The sequence below is a fragment of the Budorcas taxicolor genome, chromosome 7 (genome assembly GCF_023091745.1).
Source record: "Budorcas taxicolor isolate Tak-1 chromosome 7, Takin1.1, whole genome shotgun sequence".
In the NCBI taxonomy this organism is placed as follows: domain Eukaryota; kingdom Metazoa; phylum Chordata; class Mammalia; order Artiodactyla; family Bovidae; genus Budorcas; species Budorcas taxicolor.
Window position 1 is genome coordinate 107,891,754 of NC_068916.1, and position 17,001 is coordinate 107,908,754.

Consider the following 17,001-nt stretch of genomic DNA (forward strand, 5'->3'; position numbering starts at 1 on the left):
CGCTCCCGAGGCCGGCGCGGGGCGGGCCCTGCGGGCGGCGCGCGCTGATTGGCCGCCGGGGCGCCCGCCCCCCGCCCGCGCGTCGGGGGGCGGGGCCTGACGCCGCCTCGGTGCCGGGGCCGCGGGCGCCCACTGACCGCGCGGCGCTGCTCCGCCGCTGTCTCCGCGGGCTCGCGGCGGCCGGCGCGCGGGCGCCGAGGGGCGCTGCGGAGCCGGCGTTGCCTTTCGCGGCCGCCGCCGCCATCGCCGTGCGTGCGGGGCGGGCGGGCGGGGACTCGCGGCTGCGGCTGGAGCGGGCTTCTCCAGGGGAGGCTCCCCTCCTGGCCCCGTCGTCCTCCCCCGCGCGCCGCCGCCGCCCGCCCCCTGCGCCCCCGGCGCTGCCCGGTCCCCGAGAGCCCGGAGGCCGGGGCGGCGGGGGCGGGAGGCCGGCCGGCGGGCGCGCCCTCTGAGGAAAGTCCTGTCAGAGCCGGGCGCGCCCCGGCCCGGCGGCGCGGCGGCGGCGGCGCGGCGGCGGCGGCGGCGGCGGCAGGAAGGGGCTCCGCCGGCGGGCGGGGGCGGCGCCTCGGGGCGGGCCCGGCCGTCCCGGCGCTAAGTTGTGGGGCCCGGCCCCTCCCGCCTGATTTCCTTCCCCGCGGCTCCGCGGACCTGGTCTCTCGGCGCGGAGCTGCCGCGCCCGCACTCCTGGGCGGAGAGAACGCGCCGGCCCGGCTCGAGAAAACTTTTCCTGCCGACCCGGTGCTCGCGACGGCGGCAGCAAGTCCGCGCGGCGACCCTGCCTGCGCCTGCCCCGCGCGCCCCGCCGGCGGCCGGCGCGGAGATCCGCGGCCAGGGCGAGCGGGCCCCTTCCGGGCGTGAGGCGTCCCGCCCCGGGGAGGGCGGCGGGCCGGGCCGAGGGCCGAGGGCGCGTGGGGACGCCGCCCGGACCCGCGCCCGCGGCGGAGAGGAGCGCGCACAGGGCGAAAGCCCAGGAGCCGGGAGCCTCCGGCCGCCGCTTCCCGGAGTCCGCGCTCCGCCGGCTCCGAGCGGGGAGCGTGCTCGGGAGCCGGGTCTATCGAGGAAACATGAAGTTGAGCCGGCAGCTCACCGTTTTCGGCAGCGCTATCTTCTGCGTGGTGATCTTCTCGCTCTACCTGATGCTGGACCGGGGTCACTTGGACTACCCCAAGAGCCCGCGCCGCGAGGGCTCCTTCCCGCAGGTGAGCCCCGGGGAGTGGGTCGCGGGGCTCCGGGAGGGTGCGGGCGGAGTCGGTAGTTACCCGCTGCTCCGCCGAGGCTCCGCGCTCGGGCAGGGCGAGGCCCAACTGGACGGGGGAGGCTCGGATCCTCCTCCCACCCGGGCGCCGCGGCGTTCGGACGGCGGTGGCCGCGGCCGGGGGAGTCGCCGCCTCCCAGGGCGCGCGGAGTTAGCAAAGTGCCGGGCGGCCTGCGGTGGCGCGATCACGCCCCGGGGCCCGGGCCTGCGGGGGCGCTCACCTGCCGGCCGGGGCGCCGGCGCGTTGTGCGGCTCGCTCGCGCGCAGCGCCCCCTGACAGCTGTTTGGGGAGTCCCCGGCCCGCACAGGGTTAAGCCGCCGCAGACCCCCTGCGCGACCTCGGTCGCGGAAACCGATCGAGCAGACCCCATCTGGGTGTTTTATTTGTTTTCTAACTCCACTGTCTCCGGAGACATAAAAGTTTATTTGGTGTTGCAGACCTCTAGGACGAAAATCTGTAGGGTTGATTTTGGTGTCGTCATTCTTCAGCTGTTACCTCGGGTTTGTTGGGCGCAGTCGGGAGAACCTGGGGAAGCGCGTGTCATTCTCCAGCCGGAAGCTGTGGGGCGCTCCGTCCCGGGCCACGGTCACACTGTCAAAGGAACTGGGAAAACGACCCATCTTCAGTCTTTTATTTAAAGTTACTAAAAATAAGCGAACGGAACAATCGGTTCCTATTTGGGAAGATACCGCGCCGCCTGTGCGATTTGTTATTTGCCAATGATCTGTAAGATCTAGAAATTTTAGTAAAACTGGGTAACGTGTAGTATCCCCTGCAATGAATGAACCTGAAGAACCCCAAACCCCGACAAGCTGATACATCAGCTACTTAACAGCAGAGAAACGTAGGACGTGAACAAGTTGGCGTTTTTTGTTTTGTTTTTTATCTTTTGGGTGACAGTGTAAATAACCAAAGAATATTTTTGCCTTTTGTTCCGGTGATACACTGGGACAAAAAGCTTAAATTTAATGAAATTAGAGTGATTTTACCTGATTTATGAAAGTGAAGACCACGTGACACCATTGTGAATGGTGCCATCAGTACAGTGCACTCAAAATGCTTTGCAGATGAAATATTAATAATCTGATGGTAAACAGATGTATCAAAAAATTTAAAAGCTTTTGCTTTTGTTATTGAAAATGCACGTTGTGTGTCTGATGCACAGTGAGGCCAAACAACACTAAAACATTGGGGTTTGGAACAGAGGCAGGTTTATTGAGGGTCATGCAAGGAAATGGGTGGCTCATGTCTTAAGAGCCGCAAATTTACTCAAAGCTTTCACGAAAGCCCTTTTAAAAGCAAAAGGTGAGGGAGGGGCATGGTTAGTTGTTGCAGACTTCTTGGTGTCAAACCCTTTATTCTTGACGTCAAGCCATGGTAAGGTAAGGATGTTCCTGTAAATCTCTATGTAATCAATCTTATTCTCTGTCCTGACAAAAAAAGGGCGAGATCCCAAGGCACAACTTTCCCCACCGAGGTGCAGGTCCCGGCTAAGAAGTGGCGGTCTCAGCTGCGGCTCCCTCAGGGCCAGGGCCCCAGACCCTGCCCCGGCCATCGCTGAGGAGCCTGGCTCCGAACCCAGCTGGCCGGCAGGCTCCTCAGGCTCTGGCCGGCGGGCCCAGGGGCCCAGGGGCCCAGGCTGTGTCGGCGCAGATGGCTACTGCCATCAGGTCACAGAGGCAGGGATGGAGGAGAGGGTCACCGGCGCCTCCAGGCCTGGGCCAAGGGTCGCTGTGCTGGGCTTAGTCGCTCAGTCATGTCCAACACTCTGTGACCGACTGGGCTGTAGCCCGCCAGGCTCCTGTGTCCCTGGGGATTCCCCAGGCAGGAACACTGGTTGCCAGGCCCTCCTCCAGGGGATCTTCCCCACCCAGGGATCAAACCCAGGGCTCCTGCATTGCAGGCGGATTCTTGACTGCCAGAGCCACCAGAGAAGCCCAAGAGTACGAAAGCGGGTACCTGTCCCATCTCCAGGGGGACTTCCCCACCCAGGAACCGAACCGGGGTCTCCTGCACTGCAGGCGGGTTCTTTACCAGCTGAGCTGCCCGGGAAGCCCTGGCCAAGGCTAGCGGTGACTTTGGGGAGGGCTCTGGAGCCCGGCAGGACACGGCCCTCAGCCTGTTCCCTGCAACCCGCAGCTCATCCACTTGCCCAAGGCCAGAGAACAGGCTGAAGGGGTGGGGGGAGGTCAGGATCCGCCTCTTGCCTCACTCTCCACCTGGTGACCTCCACCCTAGAACTCTAGGCCGAAACCCCCATTGACCGTTGGTTGCCAGTGGGCGGGGCCCACTGCGGTGCCATCCAATGGCTGAGCAGGACCACTAACGGTCTCTTATTGACTGTTGGTTGCCAGTGGGCGGTGCTGACCAATGGCTGAGCAGGACCTGTTACCTGGTAATGGTGTAGTGATGGCGCAGCAATGGCTCTGTTCTGAGGGCTGCAGTCGCCTTGCTCTCTACACTTTAAGGTCGTATTATAGAGAAAATACGGTGGGATGAGCACTATGGGGTATCGTTAAATATGGAGTTTAGAGTGTGTCCAGTGCTTGTTGATGAGATTGGATAAAACAGTTTAAAAAAAGTGGGGGGAGGGGTGACACCCTGGGGTTTTAAGCCTTTCTAAAATATGATGTATAATTTGGGGGCTTTAACTTGCTGTGATTTTCGTCCCAGTAGTCCCACTTTCAGAATTTTCTCCATTACAGGAAAAACCATAAAAACTGATCTTACTCAGAATGTTATCTTGAGTAATATCCTTTGGGTTTGACTTGACGATCACTTGGAAATGATTTATGCAAACATCTGAGGTTGGGTTCTCTGGCAACCTTGACATTTGACTATTTCTAAAGAATAGTGAGTGACTCATTTGGTCTCTGGAAAGTCTTAGGTGAAGTTAATTCCAATATTTTAGCATCCAGCCCTAGTTCTCATCAAGGGACTGAAGTTCTGCTTAGAACATAAAGCATTTAATGGAAAGTGACAGTAGCTGCTGGAAGAGAAGGCCTTCTGTGTATTTTGTTTTAGGACACGACTAAGCAACTTCACTTTCACTTTCATGCATTGGAGGAGGAAATGGCAACCCATTCCAGTATTCTTGCCTGGAGAATCCCAGAGACGGTGGAGCCTGGTGGACTGCCGTCTATGGGGTCGCACAGAGCCGGACACGATTGAAGCTACTTAGCAGCAGCAAGGGGAGAGGGTTTGGAAAGTGGAACTTTTTATACTTAAGTTTGTCTTTCTGAGATTTTCATACTGGATTTTCAGTGCAAAAGACACCTTTGCTGATTTAGTTTTGAAGAGCCACTGAATCCCCAGGCAGATGGACTGGATAAATATTCTTACACCCTTGTATGTCTGATACTAGCCGATGTGTTTTAGTCTTGATAAACTGCGTTCACCCAGTCACCACCTAGTAGGTGAGGAAGCTCAGGCATGAAGAGAGTAACTTGCCCAAAGTCACACAGCTAAAAGCTGAGATTTCAACAGGCAGCCTTTGGAGTCTAAGCTCTCAGCCACTATGCTGTACTGCCCCTAGTGATCCTTTGCCTACTGTTTAGGCCCCAGCTTCTTTGTAGAAAAAAAGAGCATGTTGCTCTGTGGCTTCTTAGCGTATGACTTTTTTTAAAGGAATTTTTAATATGAAGCCCTAATGAACATGCTGCTTCTTTTTTTTTCTCCTTTGATGCTTTTAAAAAACGTCAGTTTGGAAATAATTATGGGGTCACATGCAAGTATAAGTAATAATACAAAGAGATAACATGTATCCTTTAACAGTTTCCCCCAGTGGTAACATCTTCCCAACTGTAGGGTAACATCTTGAGATAATGAAGATACAGAATATTCCCATTGCCAGGAGTACCCCTTACATTGCCCTTTTATAGCCATGACCACTTCCTTCCTATCCCTTCCCCTTCTAGCCCCTGGCAACTACTCATCTGTTCCTCAATTTCAATAATTTTGTCATTTCAAGAATGACAAGTGAAATCACATAGTGTGCAACCTTTGGGGATTGGCTTTTTCCACTCAGTGTAAATCTCTGGAGAGACATCCAGGTTGTTACAAGTTTGTTCCTTATTATTTTTCATTGATGTTGTTATCTTTTCATTTTTATTTTGTTCCTTATTATTAGTGAGTATTCCATAGACAGAGCATAGTTTGTTTAACCATTCACCCAGTTGAAAGACATCTGGATTGTTTCCAGTTTGGGATAGTTTATTTTGGATAAAGCTGCTATGGACATTACAGTCATTCACATACAGTTTTTGTGTGAACACATGTCCTGATTTCTCTGTGAAAAATGCCCAGAAATACAATTGCTGGGTCATATGGTACAGGCATAGAGTTTCCCAGATAGTTCAATGGGTAAGAATCCGCCTGCCAGTGCAGGAGCTGCAGGAGCTGCGGGTTCAATCCCTGGGTCAGGAAGAGCCCCTGGAGGAGGAAATGGCAACCCACTCCAGTATTCTTGCCCGGAGAATCCCCATGGAAGGAGGAGCCTGGCGGGCTACAGTCCACGGGGTCGCAAAGAGCTGGACTCGACTGAGCACGCACACGCATACTGCACACAGGAACACATGCGCGCTGTACAGGCATACCTCAGGGACCCCTGCATGTGCTCCTTTTTAGGAAACATTTCATGCTGGAGATTGTACCTCTACCACAGTATCTTCCAGCTCACTTGAGAGCTAAGTGTTGCAGTGGAAACCATTATGCAGCATAGCATCCCAGCATTTGAGTTGATTTTTATTTTTTTCACTCCTTCTAACGCCTGTGTAAACCTTAATCTGATGAGAACACCAAACAGTGAAACTAGGTGGCACTAAATTATATTTCTTTATGACTGGGTATTAAATTCTTTAAGGTAGTCAGTCAGTCACTGTAAACCACTTTTGGTGTCTAGTGAGATGGTTTTTCTAGAAAGGGGTTGATTTGCTCTGAATTGTCCATTTTAGTTTCTTCCAGTTAACATGGAACCTTACATGGTCCATCATGTAAACAAGATATGTTTAAAACTGTCTTCAGTTGAGAGCAGTCTATTTGCTTTCGTTCTTTTTCCCTCCCCCCAAGAGGTCTGTGTTTTCCATGGCCTGGCCAGACTCGGGTGGAAGTAAGCCCAACTCTGGGTGCTCCACTTTCTCCACCCTGCATATAGTCCTTAGAAGGCTTTCCTCTCTGTTTCTTGGAGGAATTGCTTTGAAGCCTTGAGGCAACAGTGGCTTTTGTGTGTCTATTTCAGGGTTAATAAATCTCAGCTAGAAAAATTAATAAAAATTCCACTGTGAATGAGAGGTTGACCAGGGCCTAATGCCCTGAAGATGCTTTGAGGTAATGTAAGAATTCAAGCAAATGGAAAGGAGAGACATTGTTAAGGTGTTCCCGAAATTCTTCATCACTTGCCACAAGCAGATTTCACACGTTGCTTACTGTCTACATTGTGTTTAAGCAGATGGCGTATTAATGTCTTATGTTTGGATCTGGAGAATTAATGACTCAGGTTGTGTATAACAAATTATCGATCTTTAGTATAGCATGTGATATAGGGATTAATTTTACTTCTTGAAAGTTCAGAGATTGAGATTGATGGCAAATGTAAAATTGAAGTTCAGATTTTATCTTTGTGCCCAGATAACATTTATCAAGTGGCAGAGTGTGAATGTCTGTAAGTGTCTGATGGAAAGCCGCTGGTAGAGGGAGACGTTTCTGCCCTTTTGTTTTTTTGTCTTTGACTGTGAAAATTAATACACCTATAAAAATATGCTAGAACACTTTGCATCTCTACTATTTTCTTAAGAGTTAACATAGTATATGTTTAATAAAAGTTGACCTTAGTTCCCCACTTGTTTTTTCTTGGTTTTAAAATCTGTGACTCTTAAGAGTAATAAATAGAAAAATGTGGTCTTTTCTGCTTCCCCACACTTCAGTGCACTCCATTTATAAATTGGAGCACTTGTTGCTGGGGTTTGTGCAGGTGTGTATCAGAGAGTTTGTTTCATTTCTTGAGGTCTGCTGTTGGAGATCTGTGACTTCTGAGAAGTGATGGAACTTTGACCATGGTGGCGTCCAGGAATTTCAGAGAAATGAGTAACAGCAGGAAAGCCCTGAAGAGAGTTGGTTTCTTCTTCCTCCTCCCGAGTCCAGCAGTCTTTCGGCACTCCTTGTACCTGCATGTTCCACTAAGACTCAAGGGGCTTCCTAGAGACAGACACTCAGGATTGCACCTGGTTTGAAGGTTTAAATTGATTAATTTTTAAGTTGAATTCAGTGTTTTATTTCCAGATCAGCACTGCTATTAGGACTTAACCAAATACTTTTGCTTGGGAGATGTTCCAATCCTGTTTATCTAAAGGAGATTTTCTCTGTGACTCATTAATTAGCATTAAGGGATATCTGGGCTGTGGATAAAACACATTAAAATTACCACTTTTACTTGTTTTTTTAAGTCAGCTATTGCTGTTGGTGATAGCTGTTAAAAGTTTGGCTTTTTTTTTTTTTAGCAGACTGGACTAAGTGTTGAGATTTCCTAAAAGGAGTAGTCCAGCAGCTGCAGCTGATTCCCTGCTTTGCTTAGTTTTCCGTGTCCCCTCGTTTCCGTGGCGGTCTTTAAGAAAACAGGAGGATATTCAGCAACTAGGATACAGTCTCCAGCTGCTGGATTGGACCTTCTGTCCCGGTAGCATCATCTGTTACAGTGAATAGAAAGCTCAGGAGAGAAGGAGGAACTCTAAAGAGCAAATTTTGCTTCTGTTCATAGTTGTGATTAGTAGGTTGATCAGGAGAGGAGGTAGACCATTTTAGCTAAAACGGGTTTCTGTTTCAGTAATAGGTGTTAATAGCAAAACTGCTATTTTTAAGGTCGAAACCATGTTTAGGTTCAAACAGGTTTGAGGGTCGATTGTACTGAAATGGAATTCAGACCTACTGCTGGTATTGCTAAGCTTGCTTTATGATAGGGAAGAATTAAATAATTTGAACTGAGTAAATTCAGTCTCTTGAGGTTACAATGTAGTTTTTCTGTGAGACAGTGTATTTAAGTTTAAGGTAATGTTATTTATACTTTTATGCCAACCAGTGCATAGTTGGTAGGCGGTAAATATTTTATGTTAAATTAACTATTTCTAAAGAAGGAGACCCCCCGGCGCACCCTGGTTTAGACATGTGCGCGCTCCTCCTCTGGCGCCTCGCTGCCTTTGCTGATGGCGTCTGTGGCTGTGGTCTGCAGGGTGGGGAGCTGTCCCAGGATCCGTACGCACCCTAGGATGTGTGGCAGCATCCCTGGTCTTCACCACGGGATGCCAGAAATGCCTTTGTCTGACTGGGAGCTACCAAAAATGTCTCCAGACATCGCTTAATGGCCTCCTGAGGAAAAATCAACCCTTTGAAAACCTCTTTGACTTCACTCTTGCCAAAGATGTGTTCTTTATGCTGATCACACTATGTTGGAATTTTGCATTTTAGGAAAAAATGATTAAAAGGCCCAGTTCTTCTCTATTTTTTAATTAGAGTTGATCTACAACATTACGCTAGTCTCTGGGGAAGAGCAAAGTCTGTCTGGTTACACATGCGTGTGTGTGTGCTTTCACGCATTCTCTTCCATTGCAGTTTATTACAGGATATCGAGTATAGTTCCCTGGGCTGTGCACTAGGACTCTGTTGTTTTTCCATTCTCTATGCATAGCTTGCGTCTGCTGGTCCCAGTCCACCCCTGCCCCCTGGCCCCTTGGAAGCCACAGGCCTCCTCTGTGTCTGTGAGCCCGTTTCTGTCTCACGGTGAGCTTATGTGTGTCGTGCTTTAGACCGCACGTACGCGTGATATCATACAGTGTTTGCTTTCTGTTTCTGACTCACTCTGTCTAGTATGACAGTCTCTAGGTCTGTCCATGTAGCTTCGGATGACATTATCCCGTTCTGTTCTTTTATTTCTGAGTAATACTCCGTTACGTGTCTGTGTGTGAGTATGGCACGTCTTCTTTATCTGTTCGTCTGTGGAGGGACATTTAGATTTTCCCTCTGTCTTAGCTATTGTAAATAGTGCTGCTGTGAACATAGGGGGCTACCCTGGTGGCTCAGTGGTAAAGAATCTGCCTGCAGTGCAGGAGACCCAGGTTGGATCCCTGGGTCAGGAAGATCCCCTGGAGAAGGGAATGGCAACCCAGTCCAGTATTCTTGCTTGGAGAATTTCATGCACAGAGGAGCCTGGCGGGCTACCATCCATGGCGTTGCAAAGAGTTGGACGTGACTGAGCAACTCACTTAGTGTGAAGATAGGGGTACATGTATCTTTTCGAATTATAGTTTTGTCTGAATATATACCCAGGAATGGGATTTCAGGATCACATGGCAACTCTGTTTTTAGTTGTTTGAGAACCTGCCTCCTGTTCTCCATTGGGAATGCACCAATTTTCATTTCCAACAGCAGTGTAGAAGGGTTCCCTTCTTTTCACACTCTGTCCGGCATTTCTTGTTTGCAGACTTTTTAACGATGGCCATTTTGGCCGGTGTGAGGTGGTGCCTCTTGCGGTCCTGATTGGCATTTCTCTGGCATTAGAGGAGCTGAGCGGCCCTCCTCAGGTGCCTGTTGGCCGGCTGTGTGTCTTCTTGGAAGAAGTGTCTGTTTAGGTCTTCTTTTCATTTTCTGACTGTGTTTTTTGTGGTATGAACTGTCTGTATATTTTGGAAGTCCAGCCCTGTTGGTCTCATTGTTTGCGAATCATCTCTCCCAGTCTGTAGGCTGTCTTTTTGTGTATGGTTTTCTTGGTTGTGCAAAAGCTTGTAAGTTTGAGTAGGTCCATTTGTGCGTTTTTGCTTGTATTTCTACTGCCTTGGGAAACACTGGTGCAGTTTATGTCACAGTATGTTTTGCCTGTGTTCTCTTCTGGGAGTTTTATGGTGTCCTGTCGTATATTTAAATCAAAAGGCTTAATTCTAATACTCAGGGATAACTAGCTTTTTTTTGTTTTTCATGACTGAAATGTGTCCTTTAACTAGATGCCCAAAATTCACTTACATTTTTAGGATTCCTCATTACAATATGTTACAGAAAATACAAGAGTAGATTATGTTCATATGGAAGTTAAAAATGGAATATTATTATAATGAGACAAAAAAAATTGGGCGAGCCTTTTATTCTGAGAAAAGCATTTGATCAAATGATAGTAAATAAGCCATCTTTTCGTCTATGCAAACTTAGTTAAAAGGTTTAGGTCTATCCCCCTTGCCTTTTAGCACAGGAAGACTTGTTGGTCAGTAATAAGGTAGTATGAAAGGCATATGCAAACATAACTTGAGAAATCTGAAACTTTCTCAGGCAAGCTGTTTACTTTCTTCAGAGTATTACTTGTTTTATTTCTTCTAATTCTGATGACTTTGGTTACTGCATTTTTTATTCCTTCTTGAGGTCAGAAAAATCTGGGAAGGAAACTAGAAAGTCGCTGATGGAGACTTCCTTCCTGTTCATTTCATGCTGTCCTAACTAGGCCTCTTCAAGAAGGGGGTGGAGACGGGTGGGACGAGAGTGCCAAAAGCTCCAGGCAAGTGCTCTCCTTCCTTGCATTCTTTCAGGCCTCTGGGCTTGAACTCTGTAGTCAGGTAACTCAGCCGGGTCGGCCTGCCGCCTGTTGTTGCAGGACCACAATGGGAGACTGGAGCTTACATTTTTAAATGGTTAAATAGTTCACGATGTGGTCACGCTTGTTCCTTTGTGAATCGAATGTCTCTGGCTGTTTTTGTGTTATAAGAGCAGAGATGAGTAGTTGGGACAAAAACAGCGTGGCCCTCAAAGCCTAAGTTACTGTCTGGCCCTTTGCAGAAGTTCGCCAACCCTTGCTTTAAACTGTATTTCTCTGTTATTAACATTGGAAGCAAACAGTGGGGTTAGATCTGTTGAAGCAGACGTGGGCTAATTAAAAACAAACAAAATTCTTCTAAGCTGGTTATTAGGTTAGCATTACTCAGACTCAGTTTGTGTTTTGAGCGTATCGTTTAAAACTCCTGTTGTCTGCATGTTTCATAGATTTTTTCAGATGTCCTTGGGGAACTTCTGTGTTATAGCACTGATATGCTTGACGTGCTTAATTTGTTTCTCTTCTCCCACCTAAAGATTTCTTACTGTGGGACTGCTCTGGGATGGAGGGTTCTGAGGCATGAACTATGCAAAGTTGATCCATAGTCTTGAGATGCAAACTGTGACTTTGCTGCATTTTAGATTTGTTGTAATTCACAGGCGGGCTGAATCCTGAGTCTGATCTGACTGCTTGGATTGCCCAAGCCCAGGTATCTTCTTCATAAGCCAGAGATCCAGGCCAGAACTCGGCAGTCATCTCTGGGACCCCGAGGACTGGTCAGCTTGGAGGCGAAGAACTGACTTCCAGGGCGTCGGCAGGGCCCTGTGCTAGTCTGTCTATCTAGGAGTAATTAATTCCCGCTAGTTTCCAACCTTCTTCATGCTTCTTAAAGATGATGTGTGATTTTCATTGTTCCTTGTGGCACAGGCCACTCTCCCGTTTGCATCCTCAGAGACTTTGCTGTCACCATTAAAATGCAGTACATTTCACATGAACAAAACGGGTGTAATGCATCTCTTTGAGTGATGCAACTTTAAAGTTTTTTTCCCTCATTTTAAAATACATTCATATTTCATATGTAAACAGATTTCCACACTTGCTTCCTTTGTGTGTCGTCGCCTTCAGAAGTCTGCTGCTGCTGCTGCTAAGTCACTTCAGTCGTGTCCAACTCTGTGCGACCCCATAGACGGCAGCCCACCAGGCTCCCCCGTCCCTGGGATTCTCCAGGCAAGAACACTGAAGTGGGTTGCCATTTCCTTCTCCAATGCATGAAAGTGAAACGTGAAAGTGAAGTCGCTCAGTTGTGTCCAACCCTCAGCGACCCCATGGACTGCAGCCCGCCAGGCTCCCCCGTCCATGGGATTTTCGAGGCAAGAGGACTGGAGTGGGGTGCCATTGCCTTCTCCACTTCAGAAGTCTAGAGAAATGAAATGCCTTTTGGAGAGTCAGAGCAGGTCTCAAGTGAGGCCTGATCCTACCAGTGAACCTCACTGTCCTGAATCAGGGGTCTGGAGAGCCAGAGGACCTGCCGATGGTCGTTTTCTTCTAAATACATGTTTTGTCCAGATCTGCCGGTGTTTAGTTTTGTGGTGGGAGGCGGGGAGCTCTTTCTCCCCAGAGTGAAGCTGTGCTTTGGGCTGATGGTGTACTTTGCAGCGTTTGCGCTCTCTTCCCTGCTACACGTGAGGAGGAACATGGACTCTATGGTGTTGGCCTTTGTGGCAACATTTTTACCCTTGGAGCATTAGAGGATAGAAACCTGACAGTATGAATCATTCTCAGAATTCTTTTCTGCATAAAATAATCCTGAATGTGCATTTTTAAAAATCCATTGAGGTAGTCATTCTCTTAGCAGTCATCAGAATCCCAGAAAAGTCATATGAAAACTTCACGGAAGTTTTGGAGCTGGGCAGGCCCTTCCAGGGTTGGTAATTTAATGTTTGATTTTTCAGGTAAGGACGCAGACGTGAACTGGGCCTCAGCGGTCATTTTTTTGGTCTGCGTCCCGTTCCTTGTCGCGGCCTTCTTGGGGCATGCTCGCTGTCCCGTAACTCAGGGAGCTTCCTGTTGCACCGTCACCAGCATCATTTGCTGACGCACTGTGTGCTGGGTCCTGTGCAAATTGTGACCGACATACCACAAATGAGCCTTGCTTTGGTAGAGCTTCTTGGTTGTGGAGACACAGCTGCCATTTGTGAGACAGCTAGAGACAGTTGAGCATTTAGTTATTCTTTAAAAGAGCTAATTTTGAGAAGTTAGAAGACTTCCTGGCACATAGCAAATGCTCAGTAAATGCTGGCTGTTACTGATGAACAGCTTTAAATAGTACATGTCAGGTGCCAGGCATTGTTGTAGGTTCTGGGAGCATAGGAACTAAGAGTGAAACAAGAGTCCAAGGTCTTAATGTGTATTTTTAGTATAAGGGCAAGGGCCTTAGGATTTAGAACTAAGTTCATGTAGTGGCCTAGCGCAAACAGCATTAGACACAGGACAGGGCCAGGCTTCCTGGTCGGGTGGGACTTTGAAGGGAGAAAGAACATTCCTGTGTGAAGCAGGACACCCCGAAGGCTTGGAGTCCCTGGCCGCGTGACGAGGGGTGAGGGATTGGCTTCATTTATGACCTTTGAACTTGTAGAGTGGCTGGGGAAAACACAGTCGGTCGTTTGGGACCTGTTTGTGAATTGCCCTGCAAGGCAGTGCGGGGAATTATGGGGGCGAACCATTCAGAATTGTTGAGTGTGTCAGGAAGCTGCTTGAGAGAACCAGTGTTGGAGAATTAATTTCATAGAAGATTTTAGACCTGGAAGGGAGCTAAGAGAATATTCAGTCTGAATTATTCTGGTAACAGTGTGTAGGAAGACTCAGAAGCAGGAAGGCAGCTGAGAATCTGTTTGAGGTAATACAGACATAAGGGAGTAAATCCCTGTACCAGTATTGAATTGGCTGGAATCAAGAGGCAGAGGGGCAGTGTGGAGACGTTTTGTGAAAAGAAGTATCCGGGCTTCCTCACAGATTTGATAAAGGGTAAGGATAGGTGGCTTGAGCTAAAACAAGTTCTCCCACCTTTGTCCTTTGGGGTGTTTGGAGACTGCTTGCTGTGCTGTTTGCAGAAGGGGGGAGTTGGAAGGATAAGCTGGTTTGGGAAGCCAAGCTCAGTTTGGTTTGTGATGAGGTGGTTGTGCGTGGAAATAGCCAAGTGTGCTGGCTTGCCAGAGGGAGAGAAGGGGAGGGAGACGCGGGTGAGGAGCCTCGCACGGGCGGATGGGGCGCGCACTTGGGACTTGGCTTTGTGAACGGAGAGCCACGCGCCAAGCAGCGTTCCTTATGGCCAGAACCCACGCGTCTTAGGTTGAGAGTACTGTGTAGCAGATGTTAATAAAAGGCAGCAGCTTGTATTCAAATTTTCAGAAACCAGCTTATTGATGAGCATATCTCAGAACAGATAATGCTATCATAAAGAAGGATTTCAAAGAAGCATTTTGGTAGGAAATGAAAAAAGACCCATCTCATCTTTGGCCCAAATTCTGGTCCGGAATTATTTCTTCTAGGTTATAAGAACGGAAATAGAATATGCGTCCAGGTTTGTGTTGGAGGCTGGAGGAGGGAGAGGGGGAGAGAGAGGAGATTAAAGGGCCTCACAGCTCAAGGTCGGTCTGAAGATCTCAGACGTCTGCGAACACCCGCAACTACCTTTCGTTCATAATGAAGGAGAGCCTCTCCTATCTGACTGGCGACTGGCCCCCACACCACTCTCACCCCAAGCTGAAGACCTGTTTTGGTCCTCAGGGCAATTCTTGAAAATTTTTAGGGCCAAATGATAGCGCTCAAGATGCAAGATACTTCTTGTGACTTTCAGGGGAGATTAAACTAGTAATTGTTAGAAAAGAAGAACCCAAGCAATGTACATCTCTAGCTCGTTGGTAGCCGACAGTATGGTATTGAGCAGGCTGCTGTGTTGTGTTTCTGCGTGTGAAATCCCGCACGCCTCACTGTCACACTTGTTGCACCCACGCGGGCACCATGCCCCTCTGCACCCTGTAGAGCAGCTGGTTCAGACCCTTTTTTTAAAAACAGTTATTTTATTGGGGTATAGTTGATATACAGTGTTGTGTTAATTTCTGCTGTACAGCTAAGTGATTCAGTTATACATATATGTAATATTTGCACATTATTTTTCATGTTTTTTCCATGATGGCTTGTCTCAGGATGTTGAGTATAGTTCTCTACACTATGCAGTAGGACCTTCTTGTTTACGTGTAATAATTTGCATCTGCTAATCCCAAACTCCTCATCCATCCCCCACCCCTTGGCAGCCACAAGTCTGTTCACTATCATACCGATTTTTATAGTCACGAGGAAAGGATCAGTGGCCCCCGCTCCAGCGCTCTTGCCTGAAAAATCCCACGGACGGGGGAGCCTGTGGGCTGCAGGCCATGGGGTCGCAAAGAGCCAGACACGACTGGGCGACTTTGCTTTCCCTTTTCACTTTCATGCATTGGAGAAGGAAGTGGCCACCCACTCCAGTGTTGTTGCCTGGAGAATCCCAGGGACGGGGGAGCCTGTGGGCTGCCGTCTGTGGGGTCGCACAGAGTCCGACGCGACTGAAGCGACGCAGCAGCGGCAGCAGCAGCAGGAGAGGACTGGTGAACTCTAGAATATTTGACGCTTGTAAATAAAAGTAAGGGAATTCGGAATTTATAGTAATCAAGATGGGGCTTGTCTAAACACCTGACTCTTGTGAGTAGGGAATAGAGGGGCTAATTCAGGAAGTGGTTAGCATAGACGAGACTGCAGGTAGGCTGACTACCTGCCCACTACAGTCCTGCCTTCAGAGGTTCCTCTGAGCAATTTCTCTGTGAAAAACTGTCTTAGATATGACAGTTGCCTTTATTTTAATAGGCTAATGCTGTTTAGGTTGATTTGCTTTTTCCATTATTGGCGGTTACTCTCTTTTTACATTAAAATCGTGTTTCTCAAGACTACTTGTGTAAAATTATGTCGATAGAACTTTTATTAGGAGAACCTAAAATATAATATATGCCTTTCCTTCGTGGAAAATGAGTTTAGGTAGTATAAATAGATCATGCATAATAACCCTGTGTACAAAGACAGGCATATGTCAAAAAATACGAGACACAGATCAGAAGTCTTTGATGAGATAAATATATGCCGTATAACCCTGGTTCTCTGGGAATTTTTGCATTCTGAAAGTGTGTCTCATGAACTTTTATGCAGGTTCTTGGGTGGGATACAATGTTGACATCTTATTTCAGAGTGCTGTATTTAAGAATAGAAATTCCATTAAAATATGAAATGTTTTAGAAGAAAAATCAGTGTGGTTTTTTTTTTAAATGTTGCAAAATATAAAGAAAAGTGATGTTCCTTAGAACAGTTTGCAAAGCGTGGAATTAAAGAATTCTATTAGTCAACACCTAATATGCTAGTGTCGATTGTAGTTATTAAATGTATTTGAAAGTAATAAAATTGCACTGTATGAAAATATTTTACAGCTGAAACATTTTGTGCTGTCTACAAGTCCCCGTTCTCATCATCATTGTTAAATAGAGGCCCGTTTTGCAGGGCTTCACTCTATGCGGCGCCTGTGTGCCAGTAGGTTGCCCCACCAGGAGGTGGCTTCCGAGGAGCTGCGCTGGGTCAGTGCGGTGGGCACGGCTGGGCGCTGGCCTCAGTGAGCGCTGGGCGCCCACAGCGGGGCAGGCGAGCCTGCAGGGGCCGCTGGTGTTCTCATCATCTTTGTTAAACAGAGGCCCGTTCTGCAGGGCTTCACTCTGTGCGGCGCCTGTGAGCCTGTAGGCTGCCCTACCACGGAGCTGCGCTGGGTCGGTGCGGCGGGCGCGGCTGGGTTCTGGCCTCAGTGAGCGCTGGGCGCCCACAGCTGTAGGTTGCCCCACCAGGAGGTGGCTTCCGAGGAGCTGTTCTGGGTCAGTGTGGTGGGCACAGCTGGGCTCTGACCTCAGTGAGCGCTGGGCGCCCACAGCGGGGCAGGGGAGCCAGCAGGGGCTGCTGGCAGCGGCAGTGCTGGCCGCGCTTCGGGATGTGGGCAGGATGCGATCACGAGGATGGGGCCTGCTGGTTTTCTGGGTCTGGGTTGGACCCTTTGCGGGGATTCCAGCAGCTGCAGGGTGGCTGTCCACGTGTGGCCGTGGCTCTTTTGGGCCTCCTGCAGGA

The 17,001-nt window shown here is 49.0% G+C and overlaps 1 protein-coding gene across 1 annotated transcript in view; it reads left to right on the top strand.

The window, feature by feature from the left end:
- Positions 1–1,061: 1,061 nt before the first annotated feature.
- The window catches only part of MAN2A1 (mannosidase alpha class 2A member 1), a 197,364-nt gene continuing 181,424 nt past the window's right edge, over positions 1,062–17,001 (top strand). Inside the window, exon 1 of the mRNA XM_052643697.1 lies at positions 1,062–1,196. Coding sequence (XP_052499657.1) covers positions 1,062–1,196 — 135 coding nt within the window. The remainder of the gene's footprint in view (positions 1,197–17,001) is intronic.